Genomic DNA, 23239 nt, shown 5'->3' on the forward strand with positions numbered 1-23239 from the left:
AAGGAACTACAAAGTTTTTTTTTTCCTCTAAGGGAGCTAGCCACCTGTCATAGCATGGCTTGAAATAACCAGGCTTTTTAATATTGTTTGGCAGGTGAATTGTGAAACAGTTTAATGGTGCTCATGGGTAATACAATATAAATTCATCTTTTCATTTTCGAGCCATAATGAAAGTGTGCCAGAAATGTGCAAAGTGCTGTCCTAAACAGAACTTGATAATGGAGAGAGAGCAGTGCTGGTTCTTGGAATAGAAGAGTGCCTTGGCTCTCTGACCTAATCCTTAAAATCTGCCATCTAATGGGCAGCTCTGAAATGCTGGACAGCTAGGCAGCTACAAGTTAATTTGTTAATTTACATGAGCTATTTAGCAAAAGAGTTTATGGGCACTTAACTAAATACATTTTCATTAAATTTTGTGAAGATTTCCTGTTGTACTTTTCAGGAACATGTAAAGATGAATAACATCTGATATGCAAGAGACAGAACAGTTTTATATGCTGTAGGATTGTGCATAGCAGAGATACGAGTTCTTTCTCCGTTCCAAACACTTGGATCTATTTACGGTGTGTTAGCTACTGCAGAAGTGTTAGCAGTCCTTGATGTTAAATTATGAAAACAGATATGCCACTGTATATCAAAAAGGCTGTTTCTACAATAGGCTCCCCAAATGTCGTTTTGTTTGCTGTTTGATTTCCTGTGCTTTGTGTGCATGCATTATGCAGGGCATGATTACATTACAGCTGCCGATGTTTCCATACTCTAATATATATTGCTGGAATGGGATTCAGATGAAGGCACTAAATATCTGTTCCTGTGTTTCCTTGTAACTGAGGATCTGTGACCTGGGAAATATTGAGTATTTATGTGAGGACAGAGAAGCCTGGATCTTTAAAATTAATGTGGTGAAAAGAGAGCTTTTATCCACCCTATGATACACTGAGTGCTCCATTAGTGATTTTATTTACTGTATGTACATTTTTTTTAAAAAGTACTTCTGGTTAAAGTTAATACAAATAAAAAAAACATGATACAAAGCCCATTATAATTTATAATTTAACTCCAAACCCGTAGTAATTTAGCCTTATGTCCCAAATGTTTCACATGTCTGCAGAAAATCTTTCTCTGTGATCTTTATCAGTGGATCCACACTGATACAGTACCAAACGTTCATGTTGTACAAAGCCAAACTGCTAAGTACTGTTGTGCAAATGTTCTATTTGTTTTTTGCACTATAGTGATGCTGTATCTCTGTGTCCAGTCTTCATACTTTAATGTGACAGCACCTGGTATTTATGAATTGAGATGATTTCAGGTGGCAGAATCTCGGCATCTTTCCAATGTTTCCAGTATGCTTGTGCTCGAATTTTAAAATTCCTCCACATCAAAGTTATTATTTTTTTTTCCCCAAGATAAACTTTTGTCAAACTTCACTTCTGTTATGGGAATAAGAATCAAAATCTCAACCTAAAACTTTTGACGATTTTCAGAATAACACTTTCACTGAGGAGATATTGAAGTTTTATGATTGCTGTGTTAAGAATTCTCAACAGAAGCAGAAGAGTGCAATATGTATTGTAACATTCATTTTCAGAACATTAAATTCAAAACGGGGAATCACAAGGGACTCATCTTTTTTTTCCAGATTGGTTTGATTTTTGATAATGTTTTTTAGGCATATGTCATGACTAAAATCTAAAAGAATAAAAGGGAGTTTGCAGTCATTGTCCTGTTAATTTAGAAGTTTGGTGTTAATCAGCAGAAGTAAAATATTCCAACATGACTGGTTATGTAGATTTTGTTTAGTAAAAATCAAGTCTTGACTTCATTTAGTGTATGTGTAAAGCTTTGTGGATGAAAACAGTGTTTACTTATTACCACACTTTTCTTTCTTAAATCTGTTTCTTACTTAATTGGACCTTTGTGAGTCAGCGTCCCAACAGAGAGATGAAGTTGTGATGGTTGTCTTTCCTACATTATGGATGAATTTGAATATCTTTAATTTCCCAGGTGTTCACAGAGCTTACTTTCTATAAATCCAAATGCCTACCAGATTTTAGAAAAGATTGTTCAAAATACTTCTCTTGGGTCCACTTAATGTATTTAGAATGCACAGTAGAAAGAGAAAATATAGTTTAAATATATTGAAAATTGAACTACAGTGTAATACTTTTAGGAGTGTTTTAATTAATCAAATGTGCAGTGTATAGTTGTCAGCTTCTTTCTATAACCTACCCTCACAGAATCAGGCTGAGAGACCACCTTTCCCCTTGTTACTTCTCTTGCTTTTCATGTGATATGAATTTGCATTATTTTCATGCAGATCACTGAGTCTTCTTGAACTAAAACATTGCTAACAGGGTTTGTGAGAAACTACTGTACCCGAATCTAGTTCTCAGCAAGAGTCTTATGGTAAAAGCATCGAAAACTGCTTCCTTGACCAAGTCAAATTTCCTTCCAGCAAAAAATATTTTAAAATATTGTTTTACTGTTATCAAGGCTGTACAAATGATGCCCACTTGATGTTCTAATGAAAGTGTTACTTTTGTCCTTCCTGTTTCATGTTCATAACAGTTCACTAATGAAAGGAATAAAGTATTGTATCACAGTGATCAATGTAAAGGTCTGTACTTTGTGCTATAGCTAATAAACAGTAGTTCAGTCAAATATACAATATTTTAGATCTGGTTATACATTTTTAAAGGCAGCCTTATTTGTTATTTTATCATTTTAAAGTAATTCCCTGTATTATTATGGTAGTGTTTGTCATCCCAGTAGATTCACATATAGGAAAAATCCAACTTTTTCCATAGCTGAAGTGGATAAAGTGCCGGATAGGCTTTTAAAAACTGTAGTTTGGGAACTTTAATGAACAAGTAATAAGGACCTTGCTTTAACATTTCATCCAAAGAAAGGTTCTTCCTACAGAGCATTCTGCCCTCCAACCACACTTGGACATTGGTTTGGAAGTTTTAATCCAGAAGAGATAGTGCTACTTACCGGTTCAACACCAGTTTAAAGTTTAAAAAAGTTTAAAGTCATGTTATAGCTTTCAGTTTGCCATGTGAATTCCCTACTCCAGCCTTTGTAACATTTATATTTTTTTAACTTTGCCCTAAACTCACGGCTCTGTTAGCACGTGTCAGCACGTATAATACACTTAACAAAAATAAAAGAAAAGGGAAAAGAAAAGCTCACCAAGCTGACTTAGTCGATTAAGACCATATCTATGATCAGAAAGCTGTTTTTTCTTTGTAAGTGTCATGGCGTCCTGTAGCGCGTCTTGGAATGTTAGTGAGTGAGGAGCGAGACTAACTGTTACTAACACAACACAGCCCCCCATCACCTTATATGAACAGGAGTGGAGTTCAAGACTCATTTATGAGGTTATTTAGAAATGAACAAAGAGTAGTGAAACTAGCTTTGAATAGGGAGGTAGAACTAGGATCTAACAAACAGGTAATGAGTTATATTTTAGCAATCGGCAGCGTCAAGAGAGAAACATGAATCTATAAAAATAAGAGAGGGTGCCGTTTTTTTACTTTTGTGTACCATGGGAGGATCAGGCAAAAGAAGTGGTTTTGTCAGAGCTGGACTTTCAATAACTTTGTATTAATGTGTCATTGTAAAGAGCAACAGAATCCTCAAGCAGCACTAAAGGGAGACTTTGTGCTCTCCACTGAACCAGTTGAATTCACTACATTCAGTCTGCAGAAGGTCATAGTCCATTAAGTATTAATAGGAAGGAAATATAAAATACAGGACAGGCATTTAAAGCTTTTCTGTATTAAAATGCATAGATTGAGAACATAAGAAATGTTACAAATTAGAATGGTGGATTTAACAGATTTTAATATTTTTTCCAGTGTTGCTACCTTACTGCTTATAGGATTTTATTTGGTTGTTTTGAGCAGGAGCACAGGGAGTCTTCAGTACCATGGCGGACATTTTTCTTTGAGAGAGAGAGAGAACCTTTCATACCAGTTTTTGGTCCTAAATGCTTTCCCTAGAACGCAGTTGTTTCATGACCTCATTTGATTAGTGTAGATTGACCCATGAGACTAGAAAGCTGCTTTTATCCCTGATGATTTCTTAGTATTGCAATGAGTTAAAAGTATAGTAATGTTTATTTTGTGTTTATAAATTTGGTGTTCAAAAAAGGATTTTAAAAAAATCTGTGCCTAGAATTCTTATTATTTCCATATTTCAAGTGTTTTAGGGTTAATTTACTAGTTTAGAGGCAGTTTTATGGTATTAACATCAGAGGAAATGTCACAGTACACTGAAATGTTTCAAATGACAGTGACTCTAGACCCACAGATCTCTCTCAAATGACACCATCTGTCCCCGTCTGTCATGTAGTGATGTGCACTGTTATGAGTTTTGAAATTGAATTTCATTTTGTTTTGGAGACCCCAATAAGCAACTATAATTAATGTGAAGGGGCATGAAATGTGAATGAAAGTCAATGAAAGTTTTGTATTTAATTAATAATTTGTACACGTATAAGTTCTTACTTAAATTTACTTCAGAAATGGGTTTACATAATAAGAAGCAAAAACCTTGTACGTTATGTAACATTTTAAACATTACAGGTTTATAAGGCACTTAGAAAAGGTTGAAGCATCCAACATAGTAGGGTATTAAAATAAGTTTACAATCATTTTCATTTCCTTTTTTCAATGTTTTTGAATAGTGTTAATGCACAATTAGCTCACAATTATTTACAAGAAATGTAATTGATAATTGCTGTTGAAAGATAAGTTACTTGTGACTTATATGGGTTAATCCTGTTTCTTTGGTGAGCTTTGATACCACACACAGGACCTAGGTCTTATTTGTTTCTTTTTCTTTCAGACTTCCAGTGGGTACAAGGAGATGTGTGTGAGGTGCAGCTCATGGTGTATAATCCCATGCCTTTCGAGCTGCGTGTGGAGAACATGGTAAGTTCAGTTTCATTATCGGGGAAAAAAAAACATCATAATTAAAAACATAAAATCTTTATTTAGGCAATTATAATTTAATTGACCTTTATGATCACTATTGCATCAGAGAGTTACATGTTAATCAGGTCCAACCAAGCTAAAATGAACTTTCAATAATAATAATAATATTTTTTTCTGGTACCTTGGGCTGAAAGGCTATAAAATAGCTTTGGCAAAGGTCATATAAGCATATAAACCTTTGCTGGTAAAGATTTCATAGCTGTTCCACTAAATCAGTACAGGGATTGATTCTTAATTCACTAATTGAAGAAGTGCGTAATGACTGAAGTGTTAGACTTCTTGTCACTGGGACTGGAAAAAATCATCTGTGCTTTGCAGTAATCTTTGCACACCTCCCTACTTTTCCATAACGAGCTTCATCTCGGTGTCAGATGGGTGATGTGTAAACTAATTATTTTCCCAGGTGGGAGTCCTAAATGCGAGAGTCGTTTCTCTCAGAACTGTGACTTTGGCTCAAAAACAATATCTACTTTTCAAGGGGCTTAGCTCAAGGTATTTATTCACTTTAAGAGAGCTGAAAAAAACACCTTGAGCAAAAATACTGCAGTCAAAGACTCTTCTCCTTCTTGGGAGAGTTAAAAGCTTTCCCTTGCACTGAACTATAGATTAATCCTGGCACTCATTTTAGTAGAAATAAGCATTCTGATGTTTTTCTTCACTTTGAATCTGCATGGTCTCCACAGCGTCCTTTTTTATAAGCTTCTAAATTATTCTAAAGATGAGGGACACCTTTGAACATTATTGAAAACTCCATATCAGATATTGTCTTCACGGTGAAATTACTTCACTTATGATTTCTGGCTGTATTGCTCCTTCTTTTGATAAAGGTAAAGGTATCTTGGTTGTGTGTCTTGTATGAGTGTATCACATTATCGTGAAAGACTCCAGAGAATATAAATGAAAAGCCAAAAAGACATCAGGCCTCTATGGCAAATTTGCAAGGTCTATGAAAATGCGAATCCTGCCTAAACAAAATGAGGCATGCAAGGTGGTTTTAACAACCTATCCAACTAAAGAAGGCCCGGGCCCATTTCTACCTGACCTTACCTGAACATTCACAGTGACATAACCTAGAAATGGGGTCTGGTTGAATCCCAATTTACTTTTGTGATGATTTATGTGCATCCTGGTCTTACCTAGTATGTTACAGGCAATCTTGTCAAGATAAGATGGGGGCATATTCCATGTGAGGCTGTAGAAGTTGTTCCATCATATTTTGAAATGTTGCAAAGTCACTGTGTAAGCCAAAGAATATTACTCTGTGTTGATATAATCCATTAGAAGTTGCAGAATCAATCTTGGGCTTTGTGACCTATGATAGGGATAGCTCCCAAAATTGGTAGTAAGATCTAGAGGTTGGGCTCTCCCTAGCCTTTCTAGGATTGGGATTCCACTTTCTAGGCTTCCAATTGGGGCATTGCATAGCCAATCAAATTTGGAGACTTGCATTTTTTTTGTCCCCATGTGGGGGTTATATGAACAGTGACTCCAGGTTGTGAGATCTTGGTGTGACGCTCAATGATTTGTGTTCTCCATGGAAATTTGAACATATGTCAGCATTTGGTGTAGGAACCAGTAGGCAGACTCTATATTCTTCTGTCAGGCCAGGCAACACATACAACTTGCAGAGATGCAAATGTGCCTGGGTAACAGAATTATTCCTGCGTGTCAGCTCACTCCAAGCCTTCAAAGGTTTACATGGTAGATTTATTTTTATTTTGTACGATTCTATAATTCACAGTGCCATTTTCTTCAGTAGCTTTATAGAGCTTCTGGCAATGGGCAATGTAATTTACAATCTGGAAATGGAAGGAAAGCAAGACTTGTTCTCCCGAGCTAAATTGCTGTATTAGGGTTCAGGTCATAATGCTTTTTTGTGTTTCTTGTAATCTAGTTAATAGCTCTGTAGGGAAAATGCATTCCAGCAAGTGCAATGCATTCCTGGAAGTGCATTAAATAATAATCTAAAAGATTTAGATCAGTTACTAGTTTGTTCAGATTTCCAAGGAACTATCTAGGATACCTCTGGGGCATCTCCCACATGGGAGAAAAGGAAGAAAATCCCGCAGAATCCAGGAGTACCACCTGGATAGTGGAGAAGTCAAAGTGTAGTAATGAATCCCAATCACATCCTCATTTTCCTGAAAAAGGCTTGACCACAAATGTTTAAGAATGTTGTACAGGTACATTAATTTACAGGTGCTAGAGCAAAAATCAGGAAATCCATCTGTGTAACATTCTCCGTTAATTGGGAAGTGAAAGGACTACCCTCATCAGTCAGACTTCAGCTAGGGATTCTTAACTCTTGAAAAGAGTACTGTATACAATATATCCCTGCGAGAGATTGTATCTTGAGTGCAGTAGCATAGTCTACTATTAAAAGGATTTTTCATGGAGTTTTTGTCTAATAGCCTATAAGGTCCATGGCTATCCCCTGGAAAGGATCCGTGGTAAAGGACAGCAGCTGTTGTGGTGTGCTGAATTTAGGTTGAGTAATGTCCATTGGCAATCAGAGTAGCCAGAATTTAACGCAGTAAAATGTTTCGTGTGCCTTGGGCCAGAAATATTGCTGTAAACTCCTGCCTGATGTCTTTTTGACATAAAATGAGTTTGTGCATAGTGGTTTTGGTTTGCCCCCCTTTTCGTTTATTTTATTTAAGGGGTAATTTCAGATTGCAAATGATGTGGGCATTTTGACCTTCATTCTGTAGGAGTTCCATTCATCTTCACTGCCGAAGCACAAACAGGATTGATGTGGGGTCCTCTAAGCATCTTGTAATTGAATCCATATGAATGTGGCCTATAAGAGTTTCCATTTCCCAGGTCTCCCATGGATCAGGGAGAGGAATGGCAGCGCTAGGGGGAAGGTCACGGAAGGATAGATTTCTGGTCACTCCTTTCTTCTTTCTATTTTTCTACTGTATCTTAAGTGGATGGGAGGGAGTGTCCTGATGTTTGTCTTCCCTTCTTTGCAGACATGGTTTTGGAGTTTTGAAAGCAGCAAAATAGCTCAGACATCTGGACTGAAAGAAGTGTTTATTGCAATTTCCATAAGTTTTTAAATGGGTAAATTCTCATTCTTTTGGGGCTTAAACTCCATCAAAGTTTGCACAGTAATCAGAGAGTAGGGCAGTTGAGGTATGACGGCTACCTTGGCATTATAAGTTTAGCTGCAAAGGAAGTTAAAGTGTATTCCATGCTGAAAAATATACCAGAGAAAAACAATGTTGCAGTGTAAAAAAAATATTCTTACCCATAAATGGGGATCCCAAGAAAACAGTTGTATGATAGAACATATTTTGTAAGGTGATTAAGAAAGAGCCCCAATATTAACTCAGCACTCATTTTCTAAAGAATTTTGTGCAAGTTGCATTTAAAATGTCCACTAACCATACTAATACCGTCAGTTGTCTTAGGTCCTTCTAATTGGTCTACTGTCAGCACACGGTCTGCGTCACCACGAGTTGTTTCTGCAGGTTTTATGTCTGAACCTGCACTGGCTCTTTATGATGTGGCTGGGCAGTAAGTCTGTGGTATTGGTTTGTGTTCAACAAGTTGATGCAATTTATTGTTTTCCTTCCTGAATCAGCTGTTGCACAAGCTTATCTTCTTGTAGGTTTGCGTCCGATTGTTCAAAGCCTGCATGACATTGTTTGTCGGTCTGAGGAAGGTGGTTTCAAATATTTCAATTAATTTATTTAAGAAAAAGTACAGCTTGTGTGCATCGGCCGAGAATATCAACTTCTAGTGCTGTGTCCTGCATCTGTTGTGAAAAGCATCCCCTATATCTGTAGCTTGGAGTTACTTGAATCTAATTAACTACTTTGCCCGGCTTCTGGTCACTGGATTGCACAGAGTCTGTGGAGAGGCTATTCCAAACTCGGTTAGTTGTAGTTAGAGTTGGATGGCTTCCGAGCAAACTCATTTTTATTTTCCCCGGTGGGAGTCTTTTCCCTCAGAACTGCTGCTCCAGCCAGAGGACGGTATCAGCTATCTTTACAGGATAGAACGCCATGAGCGAACAACGCTGCAGTCCGAGAGTCATTTTCTCAGGAGGGCTAGAAGCTTTGCCTTGTGCTAACTTCAAATTAATTCTGGGAATCTCTTTCTTAGTAGAGGGTGCTTTCTCTTTTTGTGTCTGGTAATAGGCTGATACACTCTCCCTAGTCTATTCTTTCATAAGCCTCTTAATTATGCTAAGAATGAGGAGCACCTGTGAATATTACCGACATCGGCTTCACGTGGAAATAACTTCCAAGCAATGATTGCTGTTGTGGTTGTTGGCACCCTCTTGTGACTTTTGATGGTATTGCTAGCCTCTTTTGATGCCACTTTGGTGGATTATTTTTAATAGAACATAAATTTGATTATACCTGTTGTGTATAATGGGAAAGTTTACAAACTTCACTGGTGCATAACTGTACTTCAGGGTATATATCTGCAGTGCTATTAACTTCTATGTTTCGTATGCTGTACTCTCAATGCTTATAAAGTGTAGAATAGGAATAGGACAGTGATAAAGCTTTCTTTATTCATGTTAGTGAAAGCATTTTAAATTGAATTGGGTGCTTTTGTTTTTCCATCTGTCGTGTCAAGCTCAAAAGCACCATAAGGTAGCTCAGTTCCAATGTAACTGTTTTTTATCGCTATTTGATGTTTAGCGTTGAAGAGCTGGATCGCGACGCTTAAAGCAAAGAGCAAAATCAACATGTAATTATGTTTAGTCCTCTCTTCCTCAGTGACTTTCTAGAAAAGGATGACTTTTATTAGTTTTATTTGAGCAGGAAGAATAATGTTTTTAACCTTTTCATGTTACAAAAAGATGTTGAGAGCAACAGGAGCAAAAATTAGAATAGAAGATACATAAACCACAGATATTTAAAATTGAATGCAGCATAGCAGTCATATGTTGATATAGTTTATATAGTTTAGACATATATAGACATATAGTTTAATATACATATAGAAAAATATTGCCTGTAAAGTAAAAGTGCATCTATAAACAAGACAGATCTTATTTTACTAAAAACAAATATTAAACACAGAACGTACTGGTATCTGTTCATTGCTCACTAGCATGATCAAATACAATGTGTGTGTGGTGTTCATGTTTCCCCATTACTTGGTTGATTCCTCTTTTAGAGCGGTTCAGTAGCCAAAGTATCACTGATTTACTGTACAGTATTGCCACCTACATGTGAAGCTGGTCAGTAAGATCTCTGCTGGATCTTCCTCAGTTTCATAGTAAGTATACTCTTTGGCACATCTGTTAACTACTTCCATTTCTGTTACCAACAGTTCCAGTTTCCCTCACCAGTGTTTTGGGTAAAATTTCTGCTGAAACATGAATTTGGGACACAACCTGTTGGAGGGAGAAACCGTCACTAAAATGTCTGTTTCTTGTTATGTGATTGGGCATCTCCAAGGCCATAATTACTTCTGTGCATTCATCACAGAAGAATAGTATCACTGCTCGTACGTCTGTAGTTCATAGATGGATAAATACTTCCCAACTGGGGAATCATAGTTTTGTTTCTCATGAACCAGGTACTGTATCTATTGTAACGTATTGTACATTACATTAAACAAGTAATGTGTTTCTGCACTCCTGTACTTTACATGCATATGTGTAGTCTATTTGAGTTAAGTACAGCATACTGCTTTATTTCTAACATTTTTACACAGTAAACAAAATCCTAAGAATGGCCATTTCCTTTTGTTATGTGTTGTGTAACAGGTTTAAAATAGTTTTAGTTTTCTGCTGAAGACTGGACAAAGCTTTACCTTTCTTTACTTTTTTTTTCTGTGAAATAATTTAAATGCTGAGAAAGAAATGATCTTATCTATTTATCTACAAGAGTTCCATGGAGGTAGTATTATATATAAGGTTTCCTTCAAATGCTGGCTATCATAGATGGCCCAGAAACCATAAGTATAGATTAAATAATTATTAAATGTCTAATTCAATTAAAACAAACTTTTCAATTAAAAGTCATGTTTTTGTTGAGCATAATGAGCAGATTGGTGAGAAATAATGGCTCACCTTTATGCAATGTTTTGCTGTGCTATACAGTACAGACATATTTGTATATTGCTCTTACACATTTTTGATATTTTGATAATTGTTGGATTTTATAGTTACATGATCCTGAGCTGACGAAGACAAAAAAAAACGAATTTAACAAAATTATTCAATGAATGTTATGAAATCACATTTAGAGTGGCCCTCTGTCTTGATCTACCTTCTTAGATTGAAATACATACAGTAAGTACTGAGCGTCAAAAAAATTAAATGTGCACAAGAATAAAATGCACAACTTTCCTAAGGCTACGGTCTGAAACCCATGTTGGCAGCAAAAAATCAAGAATATCTACTGTTTAAGCAAACATTTTTTAAAGTCAATCTTGTATCACCTCCTCCTCAGTTTAAGTCCTTTTTTGAGTATTTGAGAAGGAAGGGCACACAACATAAAGTCCTGAACAATGAGAAACATTCCTCTCCATTAGTTTCTCAAGGCAATGGCTACTTATTACTTTGACTCCAAAAGAGTGTGTTGAGGAAGTAGTTGATCTTTGAATAGCATTACAGGTATGTTCAAAGAGACCGATTCCTTAAAGGACAATCCAGTCTAGAGAGAGATAATACCATCTATTTATGTTAAAAGCCCTACATTCACTTGGCTGAAGACTGGAAGATTAGTGCCACCATCCGTGAGGATTCCTGCCTGCACCATTTAAGAACTACGTTTGAGAAGAGAGAGTCACAGTAGGTGGGAAATAGCCTCATTAAAAGTATACAGTAAGAGCAAAATACACCAACTGTTAAAATTACCTCAATATTTCTGGAGCAATGGACTTAAATAACTCTAATGCTCCATTCTTGTCAGTTTATTTCTCTTATTTTGAAATGCATCATACAGATTTTCAACAGCGATTTACAGTGAATAGCTGAAGTAACCCCAGAAGACTAAAAACAAATGTTTTTCCAAAAAGCAAAACACATTATTGCATTTGCTTTTTTCTGTCTCTACCGATTATCTGTGCTCATGAAATTTTACAATGTTTTGGAAACAGATGTGGATTGAGAAATTAGTTTTAACATGGGATTTTTAGAAGATTGTATAATGGACTGTAGGTTTTGAGCAAATTCAGTGTATTTGTTTTTGACTTTGTCGTTTTTTTGAAAATTTAAAGAAAACTGTTATTTTCAAATGTATAATATGTTCCTACGTTTCAGCAAATGACGAGCCATCTGGCCTCAGTACCTTTTCTACCCAGCTAAGCTTTTTCTTTTGCTGTAAAATCAGTCATCATTATCAATTCTCACAGTGATGGAGTGTCTGACCTCCTTCATAGAGATCCTCTGAAATTTCTCTGATGAGGCTATGCTGTCTGGATGACTTTTTTCTCTGAATCAGTTTCAGAGAAGTCTTTTTTCACTGTATCTCTGTAGGTAGGAGTTTTTGGAACCTCAGAAACACCTTTTGGTTCAGTTTTTTCAAATTTTGTTTGAAAATCTATAATAAATGACAAAACACTTAACTGGATTTTGCCTTATATACTGTGCTGTATTTGGAAGCCCATACTTATTTCTAAGAAAATAAACATGCAGAAGGAAAAGTTTTATAAAGTTTAGAGTACATCTTCAATGGAAATACACATAGTGGAAGCCGATACATTTTTAAAATCAGGTTCTCAACGTTATACTTCCTCTTACTTTCTGCTTGGAGAGAATTTTATCATCCTCTTGGTCTCTTTACAGGGCTGGAAGGCAGGATGAGATGAAGGAGCGATACGATCGAAGCAGTGAACCCATAGCAGATAAATGTCCTAGTACACAGATATGAGCCAAGTGTTCTCCGTTTTCCTAGCAGCACAATAATTACACTTATTGAGGTTTGTCGGAACATTTTCTCCTCCAGTCATATTTATGTCTTTATATTTTTACCTCCTAGAGTCTTTTATAGGTAAATTGGCAACTGTAGGTGATATTCAGAGGGCATAAGACTGTTTCAGGAGGACACTTTATGAGGAACAGGTTAACCTATAATATTTAAACCAGCTTGCCGATGTATTCTGCGCACTGACTCATGATGCCACAGCTCAAGTCAGAGCATAGCTGCTGCATATAAACCAGCCTGTCCAGATAATCACTCAAAGGCACCTTCCTTTTATCCTCATTGCAAGGTTATGAAAAACTTCACTCACTGGCTGCAGCCTTCAGAGTACAGAATATGCTTATATATGCTTATTTTCTTAAATTTGTTTTATGTCATGACTAAGTGCTTTATGCGCCTTACTTGCCTTTATGTTTCAACAATTGATTTTATTGAGGTTTGAAACATTCCCTGCTTCATATACACACTTACAGTTTACCCCTTGGTGTTTTTTTAATTGACTTAAATTTTTTAAATTTACTGTAAATTGCCCTCCTGATTTCTCCACTTAGTGTATTTGTTCCATGAAAACATTTTCTTAGCTTTATCTGAGGATCCCAGTTGCTTGAATACCTAAAACAAATATAAATGTTTGAAAAGCTGAAATGGAGCAATATTGAAATGGTCAAAACGCCAGATTCTGATCACTAGGCAAGGTGCTTACACTAAGGCAAGAGTTTTAGATTCTTGTTCCTATGTTGAAGTCAAGACAAAGCAAATTATTGCCATTACTGTGTGATTTTGGAACCAGCCTTTGTCAGGGGTTCCAGAAACAGTGCAAGCAATATACTGTATACAGTGCAGTCCATAAGTATTTGGACAGTAATAAATATTTGATGTTTTGGCTCTGTACTCCAGCACATTTGATTTGAAATAGAGCAATGACTATGAGGTTAAAATGCAGAATTAATTCGAGGGTATTTATGTCTATATTAGGTGAACCATATTGCAATCACAGCCCTTTTTATACATAGTCCTCCCAAATAAGTTCAAAACGAACTAAAAAAAATACTGATACTGAGAATTTTTGATGAAAGTGGTCTATTAAATAGAATCAGAGTGAAGTGAAATCTCATTTTTATATTTTGCCTTTCAATGAGTAGCAGTAATCAATTTTTTGTTTTCCCAGACACAGATCAGTGAGTACATAAGCAAAGAACAAAAGCAGTGTTTCACCTTCATGGAATAATCTCTTCAAAATGAAAATTTATTCTTGTAATATGTCTTTAAAGAAATTATGCTTCTTGTGTTTATCAAATCCTGTCCAATATCCATGTAGATAATGGTGGAAAAATGCAAGTGATGTTTGATTTTATTTAAATCTGAATTTTAAACTCTCTAATGTTTTCTGATATGATATCTGCTGTGCTTTTAATACAGTAGATGGGCTATTGCTACCTATCTGGAGCAGAAGTAACATCAACATTTGTAATTGAATCCAGAAGTGTCTTTATTCCTTTTTTTCTTTACTACTGCAGTAGAACTTTGAAAAAATAAAGTGAATTAAAAGAGCATAGACTTGGAGATGGAAGCCAGTGAGGTACCAGAGACCCTGATATTTTCATTTGCAAGCCCTGCTTCCTACTGTTATTTGTGGCATCTGTGCAATGCAAAGGCATTGCCTGAAGAATGTACTTTAATCAGCCATGATAATCAGGTTGTCAGCAACATCCATTGCTCTAGTGCAAAATTTGCTTTATTTCTTTCTGACTCCAAATAAGTCTTTTTTTCTAAAGCTAGTTTTAAATTTAGAAAAATATTTGAGGTCTTCTTATGACTATTGTCTTACGATACAACTTTTTACCTCTGTTTTTTTTGCTGATGCTTCCAGAAACAGAAGCCTTAAAAGAATATTCTGTATTTTCCTTGTTTTTTTTCTACTACATGATTGAATGCCTTGCTGGGGTAAAACTCTATACGTAAGACCATGACCCTGTCTGAAATCCAGGATATTTCAACTATGGAGAAGAAAACGGTTACAAGATCTCTAGAATGTAATGACTTTAGCTATAGATATGTTGTTAAATATTTGTGTTGTGGTGGTAAATAGGAGCAAAGGCAGTTATCCTTTTTTTTTGTTTTTTTCCCCATAGACAAAAAATCTTCTGTAAGCCAGGACAATAAATTTCCACACAGGGATGGCATACTCCCATAGGGTGTATGGTATGATTATAAGCCTTCTTTATCATGGTGATTCTCTTAATGGACTTTGTGACTGAGCTCATAGGCATAAATAAATGTAATGTGTGACCTGTACTGGGGTGTCTACACTGATGGTGTCAATTAGGATGAGTCAGTCCTTCACTTCACACTCTGGGTCAGCCAGTGAGTTGCTACGTAACCTGGCATCTTCTGTAATCTTCTCCGTGTATTAATCATAATATCCACAGAGGATTCGTGAATAATAGCTGACTGCCATCCAAGACTATTTCAGTCCAGTGTGTGAAAAGGTTTAAGACACTGTCCCGTTATGTTCTAGACAAAAATGCAGATGATCAAGGGCATAAGTTTATTTACTAAGGGATGATGAAAGCAGAAATAGCATGATGTCTGGATCTCCTTGTACACTGTTACTTCAAATGGTCTCTTTAACTAAGCTGCAAATGTATGTTTTCAGACATTGGATTTTCTGGCAGCTCATCAGACTTGCTTTGCGTTACAGCCTTTGTTGGGGAACTTGAATAGCTGGAATAAAAGCACAGGTTATGGACCTGTTTTTATTTATTTTTTGCCCCTACATATATCCTGTTCCATCATAGTACCCATTACCAGGTGGCTGGGAAATGTTTAAAAATATATTTTAAATTATGTTTTAAAATGTTAACACACAAATGCCGTCTCCATGTAAAGATTCAGTTCACTGGAGCTGGATTACAGTAAGAAGAGAAACAGTAAAAATGCATTAGCTTTTTTAAAATTACTGTTTAAAACCTGAAATTTTATAATTATATTTCATCATTGAAGGCATCCAGTGGTCAATGAGCTGAAACTGTTTGTACTGTGCTAAAGCCATTTCATTGCAAATCTTTTCATATTTATAATTTGTAGATCTCATATAATTTTTTTTGCCTTAGATCATTTTCTGTTCAAATCATGGGCGCCAGTGGAAATGAATTATTGACTTATCACTATTGCGCCTGTTTCCTTCAGCTTTTATGATCAGCTTTTGGATAAATTGTAATCGTCATGTCACGATACATTCCGAGTCTTATTTCTTATCTTAAACTTTCCAAGTCTTCTTTTTCACGTGCAGGAAATTCTGCACACATCTACATGGTCACTCATTCAGATTCATCTTAAACAGTGAAAAACACTTGTGAGGAACTCACTGTGATCACAGCCAGTTTTCAGTTTTGAAATAAAAATTGGGTCTCAATTAGAACTGACTATTACAATTCTCTCTGCAGTCTGTCCTCCCACTCAATATTAGATACAGTAGGTGCAGCATTGGGAAGAAATCATATTAATCTATTAAGCACAATATAGTTATGATTATTTTTCTCTGTGGGGCTAGGTGATTTTGATAGACTGCCAACAACTGTTCTGTTGTCTTTGTGTTTGATTAGCATATATCAAAGTAGGCATGGGATCAAGTGGTATTCATGACTTGCAATGTTCATTAAAAATTAAGCACTCTAGCAGCCAAACTTTCAAGAGGAAAGGGTCATTAAAGTGAAAGGCGCAGGGGGGAGCTCCTCAGGGTACAGAAATAACTCCAAGTGCTGCCTTCTTATTCCTTCTAAAGGTTAGCACCTCCCCGGAGCTCTGTTAATTTGGCAGTAATATTTAACACATGCTTTTCTGCTTATTGAGCTTCCTTAAACTTCAGTGCCTTCGTGTCTACAGCCAAGGAATGGAAGCAAGGGGCCTGCTTTCCTCGGGGCATTAGTGACCGCATTGGTAGTGGAGGTGCTAATGAATGCTTGAACTTTCAACTCATCAGTAGCATTTGAAATTCAATATTTTACCCACCAAGGCCCATGTGCATTGACTTCTTAGGCTGCTAAGTAGTGCAGTGCATAGGGGACTGGTCCTTCTTTTGCAGTAATCCTATTGAAATAACTTCTTGTAAAGGTTAGAACTATAAAATATGAATAATGACTTAATTTTGTGATTGTTTTTTTATATTTGTTCTGTGGTTTTCTGAAAATATACAGCCCTAAAATGCATACATTTGGGAAAATATAAAAAAGCTTTTGTGATGTTATATAAGAGTCATCAATTCAGAACCATTAAATTGTGTGTATTACCTAATCTGTCCAAGTGTTAGATGTCACGTTATTCTGACATTTGGATGATCACTGACCATGTTTCATAAGCACAAACCATTGTTTTTGTTTTAAGTAAACTCCCTATAGGTAGTTTGTATTGGATTGTCATAAGCCAGCAGCCATATCACCCTGCAACACAACTGGCAACCTACTGAAGCTTAGCAGGTGTGAGCCTGGTCAGTACCTGGATGGGAAACCTCCTTGTAAAAACTATGGTTGCTGCTGGAAGAGGTGTTAGTGGGGACAGCAGGGGGCGCTCACCCTGTGTTCCATGTGGGTCCTAATGCCCCAGTATAGTGATGGGGACACTATACTGTAAACAGGCGCCGTCCTTCGGATGAGACGTAAAACCGAGGTCCTGACTCTCTGTGGTCATTAAAAAATCCCAGGGCGTTTCTCAAAAAGAGGAGGGGTGTAATCCCGGCGTCCTGGCCAAATTTCCAATTGGCCCTCACCAATCATGGCCTCCTAATCCCCCTTTATGAATTGGCTTCATTACTCTGCTCTCCTCCCCACTGATAGCTGATGTGTGGTGAGCGTTCTGGCGCACTATGGCTGCCGTCGCATCATCCAGGTGGGGCTGCACAATGGTGGTGGTGGAGGGGAGTCCCCATTACCTGTAAAGCGCTTTGAGTGGAGTGTCCAGAAAAGCACTATATAAGTGTAAGCAATTATTATTATTATAAAAATGTGGCAACATTATATTATATGTTTACAAACATTTTTGTGTACAAGATTTATTGTTAAGATTGGTGTCACAGTGGCACAGTGGTTAGCATTGCTGAGCTGAGGCCCTGAGTTTAATTCCTGGGCTGCTATCTGCACAGAACTTGTGTGTGCGTGGGTGTCCCGTGGGTGCTCTGGTTTCCTCACACAGTCCAGTGTCCTGGTGTGTGTCCGTGTGTGCCTTGCGATGAAGTGGTGTCCAGGGTCTAGCCCCTCTTGCACCTGTTGCTTGCTGGGATAGCCTCCGCTTCCCTGTGACCCTGTATTGGATACAAGCGGTCAGCAAATGGGTGGGTTGAAATAGGTTTGGTCTAAAATTGCCAAAGATCCCAGTGAGCACCAATTTATAAGGCGAGACCCTCTTTGTTTGCCAGAATTGATTGCCAGCTTATAATGTGACCTTTTCAAGCTTCACAAAATATTTTTTAATTGTCTTCTTTGATCATTCTGAAAGCTTCTTTTCAAAACCTCGTTCATATTTGCCATACATCAACCTTCACACAACATTTGGGTTTTACTCTCTCTTTTTACTTCATTATTTAATTTACAGTTCATCTTAATCTGACTTATTTTTTAATAAAAATAGTGCTGGTAGAGCCTGCAGATATGTTTATTGTTTTTATGTTCGTGTTGAATGAGTTATTAAATCCGGTTTTTAGGCTCATCTGCTCACATCTGCTTGGGTTTAAACTTTGCAAGCAGGTAATCACTTACAGGTGAGCGTTATTGCTGTTTGGTGATATAAATTGTGAGCTGCTCTGTGCTGTTGAGTGCAGATTCAGAGCCTGTTTTCCCATATTGCAGGCACTTGATTACGTCGATAACACAAAGGGGAAAAAAGCCACGTGGGTGTAAGAAAAAAAAAAATTTTTACATAGTGATTGTAATATCTAATAGACTTAGAAAATAATTGTCCCTTTCTTCTGAACTGTTCCATTTATAACTGTAAATACACATTTTTGTGTTAGCTGACACCTTCAGGAAAATGCTGAATCCTACAGAGAACATCTTTTCTTTTTCTTACAACTAAAACCCCTAATGCTCCAGCTGCAATTCTCATTTGTTAATTAGTGGTAGGCAAAGACAAGTTATAAAAAAACACAAATAATTACAGAAAAAAGGCATGAAATTTCAGCTGTTCTGTTTTGCTTTTCCTGGATTGTCTCATTACCCCTTTCTGATCTTCATCTGATTGTGCTCGTTTGCCCATATTCTTTGATGAAGGACAGGCCCTATATACAGTATAAGCTTCGCCTCAGTTGGAAGCTAAATGCTTTAATCTAGTTTACTGTTCACAACCTGTGAAGAAATCTTCATTGCATTGCCTGTGAAGAATGCATTACAGTGCCTTCTAATTAAATTGACACACTTTCAAAATAAGGACTGGAGTATGCCAAGCACTGAATATGTTTTAAAAAATATTTATCTGATTCAAGTGATGTTTTGTTAGGTATATACTTGTATTCTGCAATTTTCTTGCTAATATTCCAATGCACTGCTCACTGAGATGAATGATGAATGAATCGTGATGAAATGAATAGAATTTGTCTTCTAGGATAAAACAGTAGGTGGCATTTCTGCCATGATAAGAGTGTACATGCTCTCTGTGTAATCTAGAGTTGTTGACATTATGCTATAGATGTGCTGACATTGACCTCATTGTGTGTAGAAAACGGACATAATCATAAATAAAGGTCTTCTTTTCTGTGCATCTTACTTGTCTTCAGGTGCTAGAATTATGAATAGGAAGAAATACAGTATGTTAACACTGACAGTTTTCATGCTAGAAGACTTTAATGAGACATTTGTGTCAATGAGGCAAATCAAAGAAGATCTCAGAAAATTGATGAGCTGTCGTAAAAAAATAGTAATCATTTTTTTGCTTACAGTATTCTTGCATTATCAGAGTCGGACCTTGAAGAAAACCTACTGAAATTGTCATGATCTGTATAGATGTACAGGTTTTAGACTCCGTTAGAAAAATCAAGCTTAAAGTGTCCCATGGCTGTCTAGTCCATGAAATCAACTTCAAACTTCATGTCATACGTCAATGGTATACCCTAGGCAAAACTGTGGAATTTAGCTTGAGTCATCCAGTCAGTGGGCATGCAGAGAAAGGAACAAGATGTTTTAAACTTGGAATCATTTTTCATTTTTTTCAAGACATTATTAGATTGATTTTTACATGGTGAGTTGGGAAGTTGTTCCGTGCCTGTTATGGATAGGTGTTCATAATACAACTTAATCCATTACACAATGCGAATTTTGTGAGTCTTACTTTAGACTTTAAAGAAAAATAGCACTGCTTACATTTCATGGTTTTCTCTGTATTTGAAATACTGAATTGCATTTAGTGTAGTAAGTGAAGAGTGTGTTGTTTTCTTTAAAGAATACACATTATTTGGATAAAATTCCTTTTAAATAATCCTCATAAAATGCAATCATTGTACCTTTGTTAGGTGACAGTTTAGGAAATACCCTCTGAGTATGGGATGTTTTTCTAGCATTGTCAATTATATTTTAAATACCTGTTCAATATAATTCAACAACATATGAAATAAATGATCTGTTATATACAGTATACCCACTAATTTAATGCTCTGTTAATTATTTTTTTCCACAACAAAGCACTTATTTTAATATGTTTTCTACATACTCTTTATATTTTACATAATGTCTGTAAAAGGTGTTGCAGTTGCTTCAGGTGTTATAAAAGCAAAGAGCACAAGCCAAAGTAAGGAAGAGAAGATTGAAAAAGCCATGTGGTTGAAATACATTATGATAAGGATACTCATTCTTTACTAAGATAAATGGGCTAATTAACTCATGCGATAGCTTTCTAATATTTAAATTTGACATATCTCAAGATGTGAATAATATTGGATGTTCTTGATCTTGGGAACAAGTAATCCATGTAAAGAAAATGAAAATTTACTTTCATAAACCATATGCAGAATGTATTAATTGATGAAGTATTTGAATAAAATGTGAAATGTAAGTTACACCAGCTCTTGTTTAGGGATCAGGATCACCTGTAAACTCTGCTTGAGGAACCAGAGTTGGCAAAAGGCAAGATAAAACTGACACCTGTCAAAAATACACACTGAAAATGTGGAACATTATTTGCTAGATATCAGCAATATAAAACCACAGTAAATTTACTATTTTTCTTTTGCAGTTGTTATAGAATTCAAACGTAGCTTTTTAATTCACTGTTATGAAGAAATCTTTTTTCTATTTTGATTTCTCAGCTTCTCTAGATGCACTAGAAAATTCCTGTTTTAATTTCTTCAATATATAATTATAAAGGTCTTATTACTAAGTATTCTTTTGAGATAAGAGAAAAAAAATAACTTTCAACATTCACTGAAATCTGGTTGCTTCAAATTAGCAGGGAGGGTTTTGAGGAAGAGTTTGTACGGGTCATTTTTCTCTCAATTTTTGTGCAAAGGTTCCTCCCTGTCAAAGTAAATCTGCGAACGCATCAAACAGCGGTAGACAACTGCAGTGAGTGTCTTGGTAAAATCAAGTGCGCTCGCTTGGTGTGTGAGCTGTTCAAGCTCTGCCAATGTTTGTTTTAAATCCTGAAAGAGGCTTCAACCTCACCTGCCTGTGACATATTTGACACCCCTGTTTTAAATAAAACTCAGATTAATGATAAAAAAAAATCAGGTAATTTCTTACTGTTGAGTTTTCAGTGTGCTATAATAGCCTGAGTATTCAATTAGAATTAAAAAAAGTTATTTTTCAAAGAACATCACATCTTTTATCACGGCGATTAATAATAATCAACCATCATGTCGCAGAAATTGACAAGGACATTAATATATATTTAAGAACACCTACATTACATAAGTCTGTAAATTGGCATTACCATTATTATTTGCATGTATAAAGTTATTACTTCATGCCATTACTAAAGTTATATTCAGTGAAACTCAATTAATCTCCATTCACCTATTATTTGATCAGTTTAAAAACTATATTATAACATACAACTTTCATTTGTGTTTTGTACCATTCAATTACACTGTACATTATTTTTTTTAAAGGGTGGATGGGTGAGCCATGATTTCCTGGAATAGAACTTGACCAATATTCTATTTGAGCTGATAAAAAGTATCTAGAAATTGTACACACGGCTTATTCAATGCAAATTTAGATCCTGATACTGTGTGAAACCGGGTTTGTAAAAAATGGAACATTTGAGGATGTGCCAGTGGAATTTCGTATCGCTTTACGTCAAATCCATCCGTTTTAACCACTACAGGGTCATGGGGGAGCAGGACAAATCTCAGCAAGCGAGAGGCACAAGGCAGGGTACCCCCTCGGTGGGACGCCAGTCCATCACAGGGCAGACTCGCAGACCAGTCACACTCACACCAGGGCCAATTTTTCTTTGGACTGTGGGAAGAAACTGGGGCACCCAGAGGAATCGCACATTAACACGGGGAGAATGCACAAATTAACCACCTTAGGAACTGAATCCAGCACCCCAGTGCTTCAAGACAGCAAAGCTAACCACTGTGCCACCATGCTGCTCCATCATGTCAAATACTGTACATGCATTACGTGTGTTTCTTTGAATTGCAGGGTCTCCTGACGTCAGGTGTGGAGTTTGAGTCCTTGCCTGCAGCCCTCTCTCTGCCTGCAGAGTCTGGCCTCTACCCAGTCACGCTGGTCGGGGTTCCACGGACAGCGGGGAACATAACAGTGAATGGTGAGCAACCCCCCCGTTGCCATTCAGGCAGATCCTTATTACCTTAGACCTCGAAATGGACAAAGCTCATGAGTGAGCAGAGTGGTTTGTTGTTCATCGTCCAGGTTTGTGTTTTGCAGCAGCAGCAATATCGAATCTCGGCGTTTCAGTTTCTAGAGAGAACTTACAGTGCCTTTCTACCCATGAACAGTGACGAGTAGACAAATCAGAAATGAAATATTTCTTCTTGCTTTCCCAAATTCATCCTTTTACTTCTGAGGTCTGAGAATGTCCTGTGTCGTGTTATGGGCTACATGACTAAAGAAACGGAGATAGCCTTTTTGATTTCTTGAATTAATTATCAAATAAAAGTCAGGTATCTTTATTCTTTGGCAGCATGTTGGGATATTAATTGAGAATTGCTTGAGAGTGCTTCAACTTTACAAAGCTGTTTTCAGCTGTATACTACAATAAGCTCCTCTGGCTCATTTGGTAGTTCAGTAGCAGAGTGAATCTAAAATTATATCTAGCTGTTTCTTAATGGTGCCCAGCCTGTACATGGCTGGAAGCCTGTTCCAGATACCACTACAATAAGAGTGAAGA

The 23239-nt window shown here is 36.6% G+C and overlaps 1 protein-coding gene across 3 annotated transcripts in view; it reads left to right on the top strand.

The window, feature by feature from the left end:
- trappc9 (trafficking protein particle complex subunit 9) overlaps window positions 1–23239 on the top strand; it is a 619314-nt gene that overhangs the window by 82315 nt on the left and 513760 nt on the right. For all 3 annotated transcript variants that reach the window (XM_088601827.1, XM_088601825.1, XM_088601826.1), the window contains 2 exons: window positions 4855–4940; window positions 22531–22657. In XM_088601827.1, coding sequence (XP_088457953.1) covers window positions 4855–4940; window positions 22531–22657 — 213 coding nt within the window. The remainder of the gene's footprint in view (window positions 1–4854; window positions 4941–22530; window positions 22658–23239) is intronic.

The sequence above is a fragment of the Lepisosteus platostomus genome, chromosome 12, assembly GCF_059453375.1.
Source record: "Lepisosteus platostomus isolate fLepPlt1 chromosome 12, fLepPlt1.hap1, whole genome shotgun sequence".
Classification (NCBI taxonomy): Eukaryota; Metazoa; Chordata; class Actinopteri; order Semionotiformes; family Lepisosteidae; genus Lepisosteus; species Lepisosteus platostomus.